At 35.0% G+C, this 13,198-nt stretch overlaps 1 protein-coding gene across 1 annotated transcript in view; it reads left to right on the top strand.

The window, feature by feature from the left end:
• Positions 1–13,198, top strand: part of LOC113055984 (serine/threonine-protein kinase LMTK1-like) — a 48,014-nt gene that overhangs the window by 17,454 nt on the left and 17,362 nt on the right. Inside the window, 1 exon segment of the mRNA XM_026222406.1 lies at positions 8,199–8,332. Coding sequence (XP_026078191.1) covers positions 8,199–8,332 — 134 coding nt within the window.

Genomic DNA, 13,198 nt, shown 5'->3' with positions numbered 1-13,198 from the left:
TTTACAATGAAAAAGCTGCTAACAAATTTCACAATTAATTACAAAGAAACGGCAATTAAAACATTGAATTAAATGTGAAATTCTGAAGTAGAAAAACTGAAATCATATTTTCTTGCAAAATATACTGTGTTTATTTAAATTTTTTGTGTAGTTTTAGTATTTTTTTAGTATTTGAACTTGAATTTCCAAAGGCAAAATTTTACATTTTCATTGAATATTTATATTTATTTTAGCTTTATTTCAATCAACATAAATTGAATTTAATAAAAATGACGTTTGAGCTAAAGATTTTTGATAACATTTTGGTCTGATATTATTGGTGATTTGACTGTATTGAAACGTGAGGAAAATCCTCTGCAAATGGCCTGCTTGGAGGAGTTACAAAGATGGCCACCAAGTGAACTGACTAGGTTCCTAAAGTACTCATTTAGGACAAGTCTGAAGCTGAATCTTGTCCCGGATGGAGCCAGTTTGTTTGCTCTTGTGTGCTGATGTCTCCAGGGTGCTGGCTTTCTCATGCACTCAGGCTGTATTCGGGGTCAGTCTGACAGAATGAGCAGCTCTTTGGCCATATGTGCATAATGTCTACGTCCATTTCCAGTTTGTCTGCTGTGGCCTTGGTCCAGCTCCACCTCTAAACCCGTCCCTCCGTTTGCCTTCTGTTCTTACATTCTGTCTCTTCACTTCATCAATATTACGCTTCAGCTTATTAGATTAATCGCTCGTTCATGTTTGAACAGACTGTCTCTCTTTTTCTCTAAGCATGTTTGGCATTCATCCTCTAGTGTCCCTCATTTTTTGTCTTTAATCTCTTGCTTTTTTCCTGCTCTTGTGCTGACTGCGCAAAGCTGTTGGAGGTGAGCAAGTGAGGGATGTGAATAATGCCAGCACATTAAAACTACCTGACTATCAGTGTGAGGATAAGTGTGTTTCAGATAGAAATCTCTCTCAGTACAATGTTTAAGCTCATGCACTGTCGTTGCAGAGGTTCCTATAGCATTATTGTTCCTGTAATAGCATTGCATGCTTTCTTGTATTTCGAATGATAGTGCATGGCGCTAGCAACACCAAAGCCTTAGGTGCAATTCCCAGGGAATGCATGAACTGAAGTAATGCATAGCTTGAATGCTTTGGGTTATAAGCATCTGCCAGTTGTTAGGTAAATGTAAATGTGATTTGGTAAAAACCAAGTCTACCACTTTCTATTACATTATCCTCACTGGCTGTGTGCATAAAAAAAAATAAGGCACAATTAGTGTAGTCCAGTTCACTAACAGATGACTCATGTGAGCCTTTTCTTTTAATGAATTGCTCTTAATGAATCTCTCCCGAGTTTGAATCAGTCTGATGCTTCATTGAATGAGCTAATTTAATACGCTAGAGTGGTTATTGAACTAACACGGGGTGGCGAACATCGGTCCTGGAGAGCCGCAGCCCTGCAGAGTTTTGCTTCAACCCTAATCAAACACACCCGAACAAGATAATCAAGGTCTGAAGGGTTACTAGATAGCTACAGGCAGGTGAGATTTAATTAGGGTTGGAGCTGAACTCTGCAGGGCTGTGGCTCTCCAGGACCAGAGTTCGCCACCCCTGAACTAACATGTGATTTACTGAACCTTAGGTCATTACTTTCATAATGTCATGAAGGTTTATGAAATCTTTTATCATTATCAGTCTGAATCAAAGTAATTGTTGACCGATTGGCAGCACATTATATATATATATATATATATATATATATATATATATATATATATATATATATATATATATATATATATATATATATATTAGTGCTGTCAAAATTAGCGCGTTAACGCATTCGATTAATTTGAAATATTTAACGCGTTAAAAAAAAATAACGCAATTAACGCGGTTGCAGTTTTTTTTATTTCCAGTTGTGGCCTATGTGTGTTCAACGTGCAAAGAAATATGGATAAGACCAAGGAAGGACTTTTAGACGGAAAGTTTCAGTATAAAACTCTGCCGGATTACTCTTCAGTCTGCCACAAGAAACATTACTCTTCATTCAGTCTGCCACAAGAAACAGCAACATTAAAATCATGAAATCAAATGTCATTGTTTAAAAAAAAAAAAAAAACAATGACTGTAACAGTGCGTAAATCAGACCTTTCTGTAACGCTAACGTTAATAAGCTTAAACGAAAATGACGAAATAATTGTGTAGCGGAGTATTTTTGTACACAGTACCGCGAACTGTCAATCACTCCTGTACGCGTGCATCACTGTCCTCCTCGCAGCTGCAGCAACTTGCGCTCTCTCTCTTCATCAAGCTTTAAAACAAAAAGGGAACAAAAAGATCATATTGTCTTTGTGCATAGGCTATAGATTAATTAGATAAATGAATATCTAAATTTGTGCCTTGCCGTCTACTGTATTTGTTTAGAACTTAGAAAAAAGATGCTGCAGCCAATGAACAGCCAGCGGGGGCTGCAGGACGACTCAACCTCCGCAGACAGTTTTAAATGTTTATCAGACAATAAATACTCAAGATTTTGCTTTAGTATAACTCAAAACGAGTTTCACACACCTTCTCCGGCCACGTTGAGTTGTTGACACTTAACAGTGGGAAAAGCGACACATGCGCTATTCACTTGTATAACTTAAGGGTGAATGGGTAATGTAGTTTCTGCTCTGGGTGGGATGAATTAGGAAGCTTGCATTGTGAAGGGCGCTCTGAAAATCGGAAGTGCAGGTAAAAGATTATAACCTCTATTAAAACAGATGTCCACAAATGAGCGTACCGGTACGCTACAAGCACGTTCTGGGCGCACGGAGAGGTGGCGGTACGCTCAAGAGCTATATTTGGAAGTGGCGGTACTGAGTACTGGTGCGTACTGGCCACTTAAAGCACTGGCAATGACTATACTTTGGAATTTTTTTGCAGTCCACTTAGAATTTAACATGGAAATCATTTTTGTTTTTTATTGGCATTGATTGTTTTGAAATTCAAATGGTACTTACATGCCTGTGTTTTAATTTCTGTAATAAATATGGCTTTCAAGCCAACAGTTAATTTGGAGGATATTGATGGTTTATTGCAGGTATGTTGTTTACATGAGAAAATCTGTGTTACAAGTTAAACAAAAATTCCAATAAACAATCATATTTTGAATTTAAATAGTTTCTTTGTCTTGAATTTACATTAATTATTTACATTTTGCATTTACATATCCAAAAAGTTTCAGTCTTTTAATTGCGATTAATCGCGATTAATCGCGATTAATCGCGATTAATTTTAAAAAATTGTGCGATTAATTAGTTAATTTTTTTTAATCGATTGACAGCACTAATATATATATATATATATATATATATATATATATATATATATATATATATATATATATATATATATATATATATATATGTATGTGTGTGTGTGTGTGTGTGTGTGTGTGTGTGTGTGTGTGTATATATATATATATATATATATATATATATATATATATCTGTAACATTAAACTTTGTTAAAAAAATAGTTGCTTTGTATATATATATATGTATGTGTGTGTGTGTGTGTGTGTGTGTGTCTGTTTCAAGCTACTAATACAAAAATGCATCTTGTATTATTTCAGCATTATTTTTTTTCTATTGAGAGAACAAGGTAAAATTGTATACTGTATAATGTAGTTTTTACCTACAAAACTTAAACATGAATTCACACTTAACTAACTAACAAATACGCAAGTACATAATGTAGAGGGGGGTTATTCATTGCAGTTTATTTATTTCAACTATTTTACTTTTTAGCAAAGTGTTGGCAAAATCATATGTTTTTATACAATCTCAATGGCACGTTTTCATACAATGTGCTTTTAGGGCTGGTGTTTTTTTATTTTTATTAATACAAAATCACCACCTCTGTAAATAGTTACATTTTCCCTTGAGATCAGGTTAAAGCTTTGCCTCCTTATTTCAGTCCATCAAGGGAAATGTGGATGTAGAGTCATTAGAGCTGCTGAGTTTATGTCAGTTCATGCTGTCTGGTTTTGAGAAAAATCTGTGTGTACATGTGTGTGTGTGTGTGCTGACATGACCAGAGGCCCATTAATGCTGTTCAGGCAGTTTAGTTCCTGCGTAAGTTAAAAGCACATGACCTATGTAAGCGCCAGCCTGTGTCGTTTAAATCACCTGTCAGTCATCTCCATAGAAACGAGCAGCTCCTTAATCCAGTCTTATGATTGGTTATCTGGTCAGGCTTGGTTTCTGTTAATAAATCTGCTTGAATGTTGTTGTTTCTGACTGCTGTAAATGAATGGTTCAGCTTGGGCTGTTTTGTCGAGTTCGAGTAGCCTCCCACCAGGACCAGGGTACACGTTTCCTCCAGCTCTCGTGGCTCAGCTCTGGTTCATCCCCCACCCATCTCATCATTTAGTCATTAGAGCTGCTTCTGCTCTCTGCCTGAGCTCACTGAAAATTGGTCCCAACCTCTGAGCTACTCTGGAGGAGGAGGGGGAGGGGGGCAAGAGCAAACTGCAGTGAGAAATTATTATTATTGTTGTTGTTGTTGTTGTTAAAATATAATTATTTCTTGTGATGCTTAAGCTGAATATTCCAACCTGATCTCACGGCAATTCGTTCATTTTTCACAAGGTGGCTTATTCGTACGAATTCGTACGACCACACCCGTACAAATTCATACGATTGTTGCCAAATCGTACGTATTTTACAAGTTGCACAATTCAGATGAATTCGTAAAAATGACCTACACCTAACCCCACCCCTAAACCGAACCGTCACTGGGGTTTAGACAAATCGTATAAAATCGTATGAGTGAGGTCGTACAAATTCGTACGAATAAGCCACCTCGTAAAGTACGTACGAATTGGCCGTGAGATAGCGTTGGAATAATCAGCAGCCATTTCTCCAGTCTTCAGTGTCACATGATCCTTCAGAAATCAGGATAATTGAATGATTAAAAGTTTAAAAGAACAGACAGCATTTATTCAAAATAGATATTTGTAACATTGTGAATGCGCTGTTGATTTTATCAATGTAATGCATCCTTGCTGAATACAAGTGTTAATTTCTCCTTAAAACATCATTTTAAATAATCACTTGTTGTCATTCATACAGTATCATTCTTTCATCACATTGGATTATTTGTTAAATTTACTGTAAACTATACTTTTTATGCTGTCAGCTTTATAAAATCTTTTTTTAGAGAAGGCCAATTTTGACACGCCTGTGTAGACTCAAACTTTAAACAGATAGAGTAGAACTATATCTATTAACACTTTGAGTCTATGCATGTACATTTGGTTTAAAAGACACTTTAACAAGTGAAAAGAAAATACATTTATGGCTTATTGTCTCTGTTAGAAACTGGCTTTCTGAGAAATTATTATTATCTGGGAAAATATAGGCTCCAAAAAGCTGTATACTGCTTTAAATCTGATGATTATTGCTCATTTGTATTTAGTTTTTTTAGATTGTTTTTTTTTCTGTCTGGGTTCACTGAATGATAAAAAAAAAAAAAAAAAAAATGTAAAGATTTGAAGTTCCTTCAAGCACTTTATACTCAAGTTTGATTGAAAATTGAGAGTTAGGGGTCACATCAAATCTCAAAGACAACATATTTTGAGAGCATCTGAATCTGAAAGCCTTGTAATGCTCCTGTCACTGCAGCACTCGCACTTTGAAAATCAGTCTGGAATTTGATCTCACAGAATCCAAACGACATTTCAGAGATTGTGTTAAAATGAAGGTAACTAGACACCCCAGAAATAGAATGGCGTTGCATGACTAATGTGACTCTAATCTAAACTAATGTGTTAATGTAAATGCTGAATTCTGAAAACGAATAGTGACAGACATGCATGTAGTTAACACATCTAATAATTGTTCCGTCTCATTTGAGTGGATTGAACAGAAAACGTATTTAGATTATAGACTAGAAGCATTGAAACCAGATCTATAAGCTAGTAAATTGCAATAATTACTAAAGGAGTTTATTACAAATAAATTGAAGGATCAAATGCTAAATGCAAGTATAATAGATGTAAATGTGCATGGGTCTAAAGTCTTCATTTTTAAAGTGTCTTTGTGCCCTGCCTTTAGTAATGTGTTCTCATTAAGAGTGGAAGGCTCTCTGGCACACTCTCAATGCCTTCATTAAGACGGGACTCAATAAGACTGATCTCACACTGAACAGAATGTGGTTATATGTACAGGTTTGGCTATGCCTTTTTGAAAAAGAAAGAAGAAAAAAAACATATTTACAATTGAAACATCAAATGATTTTAGGTAAACTCCTTATTTGACATGTTCTTTAATGTGTGATTTTATCCCTCATCCTAGAGCAACAGAATCACTGTATTTTTTACCCTCCGATCAACCTTTTCTAATGAAGGATGCTTGAAAGGGTCTTTGTCACTTCCCCTCTGTGCCTCATCACTGCATGCGATCTGATTCATGAATACTAATTTCAGTGTTTGTGCGGATCACTGTGACTCGTCCTTCAAAATAACCGGATATGCATATGCTCCGAGCGACACTAGATCTCTCTTAAATACATTACTGATTACCTGCTTTACCAAACGCTACAGAAGTAACCCAGCTGCTATTCATTAAAGCAGTATCTCTGTAGTGGTTTGGCCACGTTTCTTGCGCCTCTCTGCTGGTTTGAACTGAATGATTCACGTCTGATTGTAATGCAACTGCAGTGAGTGGTTCAGCACCCAGAGAACCTCCCGGCACCAGAGGCAATGAAGTATAGATGAATGCATTTCCTGAGACCTCGCAACGTATTGCTTCTAAAACCTGCCAAGTACACAATAAACATATCTTTATCCATATCTTTGTTTTCTACTTTTTTGTCTTGTTTTAGATAGATTGGTGCGTGGATGGATGGATGGATGTATAGATAAATAGATATATAGATGGATTGAGGGGATGTGTTGACACACGGAGCGTTTTGCATCAACTGCAAATGTTACACTCATTCTATCTATTCTAGTTTCCACGGCAACTATTAGAGCTGAATCTGGAGTGAAAAAAAGACCTTGCAAGTCTAATAAATAAATAAAGCTAACAAATACAACCTTACTGACAATGAATATCAGTCATGGTCTTGTTATTTTGTTGTGTTAGATGATGAATTAGATTGTATAATCCTTGTATTATTGATAATAATGTTCTTTATTACTGTATATGTTTGCCCTGGAACTTCTTTAATAATATATGTGCCACTGAGCAGCATATCACAGTATTAGAGCTGACAGTTTTTAAGAATTGAGAGAAAACAGCAGAATGTTACAAAATGTCTTCTTCAGTCAATGTTGGCTCTCTTGGCTGTTTTGCTAATTCCAAATGCACTGAAATCAGAAAATACTCAATGATGGATTATTCAGTGTGTGAGGCCAAAATTCTCTCTTGCTGATGTCAAATGGGTACACAATATAGGACAGTTTAATTTCATCAGTAATAAATGTATTACACTGTACATTACATTATTGCATGCTTTCATTATCTATTCATAAAAACAATAAAACGGATATATTTTGGATTTTAAAATGTTAATAAGCGATCAATTCTCGATTTTCTCATTACATTTTGAGAAGAAAATACAAAATAGCCTTATGTCCCCAAATTTATTACAACCTTCTGTTCATATTTAACAGAAATACTTAGTAAATATTTGTTATATATTGTATAAAAGCACCTGTCATTGTATCATAGGTGTTTACTTACTGATCATATATGTTGACACTTGTGTAAATGTGATTCATTTACAAATAAAGCAATTTCTGTAAAATTGTAGTCCATGTTTTCTTGAATAAACTGCCTGAAAAGAATTTTTAGACAGGCAATCTTTTTTAAAAAAATCAGCTTAATTTCGAATTCATGTTTCAGATCAACTAGTGAAATTAAAAAGGTGGATAAGAGTGGTGAATGGTAATCAGTTGACAAAAAAAAAATGATGCCAATATATAAACTGTAACCTATAATCTTTATGTTAACAAAAATCATATCCATGTCAATTTGTCAATAACCTTTTTACATTTTATAGCATCCATGTGATGGGTAAAGACCATTGTGTTATTGGTTGTCTAGGAACACAAATAACAGTATTGGAACAAAAAATACTAATTTGCATTATGTGTATTCATGCTCCCTCATCCTGATTGGTGATAGTAGTTGGTTAGTTTGTGTAATGTTGCATCTGTCCTGCAGATGGCGCTCCACTGAGTGAGTTGTCCTGGTCGTCCTCTCTGGCTGTGGTGGCTGTGTCTTTCTCTGGACTCTTTACCTTCATCTTCCTCATGCTGGCTTGCCTATGCTGTAAACGAGGAGACATTGGCTTTAAGGTGAGACCCTCTTTCGTTTTAATCACTTTTAATAGTAGCTCTTAAATTCCATTGGACACAAACTTTGGAATGAGCTAACTCAGCAAAATTCAGGCCCAATCAGAATACACTGAATAAATTTCACCATATTGGTCTCAGGCCCACGAAACGAGCAGCCAGTGCAAATCTCCACGGAATATTTTCACAGTATCTTGTTTCTTTTTAGTCAAAATCATATTTTGATTCTTATTTAATTGTAACCTATTTCTTCTTCCTTCTTACATCTTAAAAAAAAAAAAAAAAAAATTAAAAAAAAAAAAAAAAACTGCAAACACTTTGAAATACCACTATGTATGAACAAACTTGCTTGTCTTTCTTTTTTCCCCTTAAAATTATTCTTTTTTATTTTTCATTTTTTAAATGTAAGTTTTCGGTCTAGATTTATTCTGTTAATTGTGAAGTGAAAAGTTTATAAAAGACTATTTTTCTTGTAACATTTAATGCATGTTTGTCACTCAGCTATAATATTTTAACTGGAAAACAAATCATATTTATTAGAGTTTCTGCAGCACACCAACAATGATATAACAAGATCATTATATATTATACTGTAAATGTTCTGACTTCCTCATACCACTATGAATTTATAAAGCATATAATGTGCATTAGTAATGTAACACTTTGCCAGAGGCGAAGATTTATTATACTATACTTTACTCTTCCAAGTGAGTAAACAAATAGGATAGGATAAAATGAAATATTGATCAGTTGAAATTATTATGTGAGGATAAAGAAAGCATTTAGTGATATGAGAGCCATTAAACTAACTAGCATTAATCAATTATACCATTTAGCAGTCATTATGAAAAATAAAAGAAAATAAATTATAATAAAAAATGAATTGCGAAATCCCACAACTGGCCAATCACAATCAAGTGCAAATACCCGGATATAAATTTCTTAAGATTGAATCACTATTTAACACTGAAAGATTCACACTTGCCAGTCAGCAATGAATTATCACAAAAAATCTCTCTCTATTGCAATTTCTTGGCCTGTTGGCATCCTGCACTTATGAATGAAATTGTAAAGTCTGAAGAGCATCACTCATGAATCACGTCTGAGTCTGTTTCAGATCTCTAGGAACACTTTGATCAACTTGAAAAGTAGCACAACACATGCATTCTGTTCAGCTGCATGTCCTCTTGCCCTTTTGAGGTTACAGAGCCCCAGAGTTTCAGAGAAAAGCAATTTCTTCAGTGCAGACCACTTAGTCCTGTCTCATAAGGTTAAAGGAATCGACGCAGGGAAACAGTCGCTTCCCTATAGACGTGAATTTATAGTGGACAGCGGAGGCCATCAAACGGCATACGGCTACAGATCTCAGAGCGCACTGTGCATTTTTCAGCAACAACTTTAAAGTGGGTCAAGGCACAGGAGAAATGAGACCTGTGTGAGTGTGTGAGCAAGCGGAGGATGGTTCTTTCATGCTTCTAAGCACCTGCTCTCCTGTAAAGGCCAAATATTTGTAATTACAGTCCCTCAGTGGAACTCCAGCTTAGCGCTTAAACATCAGCTGCTGAGAAGAGACTCTTCCTCTTCCCTTTGTCTCTCTGCGTCTATTATCAAACACATTTTCTGTCTATTTAACACTCTTTCATTCTTGTAAACAAGTTGGGAGTCTGACAAGCCTGAGGGTAATTGATTAATTCATTCCCCTTTAGCATTCTGGAAGCCTCACATGCACACACAATCCGTGAGTGCTGAGAAACAACCGTTTGTTAGTTTGAAGTGCAACTGTAATACGGTGCTTATATAAGATGCACCACGTGTGTTTTATGTTAAGTGCTGTATATGCAGGGCTAATAATAAACACTCAAGTGGTGGTGAATAAATTAGTGTTACTTTGCTTTATCAGAATCTTCAACAAGTCAGTGTTTTTAGACCCTATGTAGAAACCTGCAGGTTTAGTGTGGTTCACCACTGATGTTCCTCTGTATTGTATATTGTATATTTTATATTTTATTATATTCAAGGGTTATATTTAAACTTTAATTAGTAGTATATTTATTTGTGCACCTATACTGTTCAAAAGTGTAGGGTCAGTAATTTTTTTTTATTTTTTAAGTCTCTTATGCTCACCAAGGCTGCATTTGTTTGAGTAAAACATTAAGAACCACAATATTATGAAATATTAACACAAATAAAAAAAACAATCCTTGTAATATGCTGATTTGGTCCTAAATATTTTTTTATTATTATTATCATAATTGCATTTGCAATTGTGCCGCTTAATATTTTTGTGGAAAGTGATTTTTTAAATCATTCCTCTAAAGAATAGAAATTTAAAAAGAACAGCATTTTTTAAATAGAAAATTGTGCAATATTATAAATGGCTTTACTGTAACTTTTGATCATTAATTGCTGAATAAATCTATTCATTTCTTTAAAAAAATTATGACCCCAAACATTTGAACAGTAATGTATTTTAGTTTGATAAATATTCAAGATTCAAGATCAGATCTCTCCAAATGATTGCACATTTCAATTATATAATAAATAAAAAGAAAACAGATAAAATAGAAAAAAAGAATAGAGCAATCTACTGTTAGAGGCCTTTTTTGCTTTTGTTAATTGCATAATGAATAAAAAGAAAACAAATAGATAGAATATAAAAAGATAGTAAATGAATAGAGTGCAAGTCTTTTTTTTTAAAGAATATAATTAGAATAGAGAGCGCTAAAATTAGAGGCTCAAATAGAGATGTGTTTTTAGCCGATTCTTGAAAAATGCATACATGTGAGCGTGCTCATTTGGGCCAATGGCTGGAGCAAGGGCCTGTCATGCACATGTGAGAAAGAATGAGCACGAGGAAGGAAGGATGAAGAAAAAAGAGTGATGTCATAAGCACAGAATGTGAAAGCCTTTCCCAGTTAGATTTTTTTTTTTCAGCTTCACATTTTTATGGAAGCGTCTCCACTATTCTTAATCACTGGTTGTCCAAACTCTCATGGGAAGAACACAGGAACTGCCCCTCCCTGCATTCTCTCAGTCTCTCTCTCTCTCTCTCTCTCTCTCTCTCTCTCTCTCAAGTGGAGGATCTATTTACTTTTTTAGTATGTTATCTTGAGAGTTAGCATGATGTATCCTCGAGACCTGGGTTCTCCGGTTGTGCAGCAGCATGGGCCAGTTCCTAATGTTCTATCCGGTGAGGGATCCGTCTGGGGTCATGTGGGCACCTAACAGGTGCTCTGTGAAGAGCCCAGCACTGCAGGTTCATGGGTGAAAGGGAAGAGATAAAGATTCAGCACAACCTGATGTAACACTTGCGCATTTAGGGCAGGTAAGACGGGAGATTAATTAATCTTTGGACTTTGGAATAGTTTTTTCTTCAGAAAGTTGTTTTAATTGGAATAATGGTTAGTGTGCTATAAGTTACTGTGTGCATATCATTAATGTGTTGTTGACTTAAAAGTGTAATTCACCTTATTTTAAATAGTGGATACAGTTACGGTAGTCTAAAATAACAGTTTACTTTTTTGTGTGCTTGATGTTGTACTGTTTAAATGTTGCTGAAAAGTCTTTAGCTGATTGTTTAATAGCAGGTTCTCATTGTGACAACTTACCCCCATGTGTGTCAAAATAATCTTTTTTTCTTTTTTTTTAGCTATTTTCAAAAAAATATTTAATCTAGTCCATTATTTTTGGTTGAATGTGCTGTCATGTCCTAAAAATAATCCTTAAAAACTAAATATATATATTTTTTCTATTCTTGGAATAGACAGTATAATACTTGCTTAAACCAGATGTTTCATCTGATGATATAACAGTGCAGAGTAGATGATGTTTCTGATTATTAGCTTGATGTGATAAAAATGCAGTGCGAATCAGCTGGCAGGAATATTTATCCTGTGACTTGAGTTTAGCAATGTGGTTTCAGGCAAAATATTGCAGTCCCTCAGTTAGGATCACAGCTTGCCTTGTTGGGAATCCTTACACTGTCTGTGTAAGATAGTTTTCGGTAGCGCTGCTGTGCGCTGAGAAGATCAGGAGCCGGGTCATATGGCATCCGTGTGGGGCGTGTGAAGATGTGGATGATGGGGCCTCTAGGGGAACTTGAGTGTTTGTGTGTATATGTCTGTTAGCTTACGCTTTTAAGAGTGTGCGACCCCTCTAGGTCACTGTTTTCCATTTCTTCAACCCTGTATCTCTGCAACCGAATTCACAGAAAATTTGCTTGCATCTGGAGGAGCATTTCCGATTTCCAGATGCTGCCAAGTCTCGTCTTTACATAGCACTGTCTCGACTCTCTTTGTAGTTTCACCATACCCATGGGGAAAAGAAAAGCATACTGAGGGAGGACATACAAGTTTAAAGCTCTTGAGATTAAACAGATTCATTATTTGATCTGATTATGATGACGTGCTGTTTAATGGACTGTTTAATAAATTGTCGTTTGTTACAGTTAGCATTAAATGTTTGTTTGCTTTTTTTTTTTTGTATTAAAATAATCAGGTTCATGCTCCTAAACAGTCACTGATGTTTCTTTTCAGTTTAACAATCTGCTTGTTTATCCTTGTACATCAATTCCCAAAACACACACACAAACAAAGGGTCCTCAAATCCTTCCCACAAAGATGGAATTGAGATAAGCAACATAGTAATACATCTATTGAGATCTCTAAAAGTATTTTGTGAACTCCTTTTGAAGTTCTTATCATAAATGGCTTTATTTTCTTTCTTTTTATATATTAAAGATATATATATAATATATATATATAATGTTTATAGAACATTCTCATACACATGCACTATTAATATTTAATATACATTTCTGTAATTTTGAGGAAGGACACATTCTTTGAACTTAACGAATTAAAATCAAAG

The sequence above is a fragment of the Carassius auratus genome, chromosome 37, assembly GCF_003368295.1.
Source record: "Carassius auratus strain Wakin chromosome 37, ASM336829v1, whole genome shotgun sequence".
Classification (NCBI taxonomy): Eukaryota; Metazoa; Chordata; class Actinopteri; order Cypriniformes; family Cyprinidae; genus Carassius; species Carassius auratus.
The sequence above is the reverse complement of the archived record's forward strand: the minus strand, read 5'-3'. Positions and strand labels throughout refer to the sequence as shown.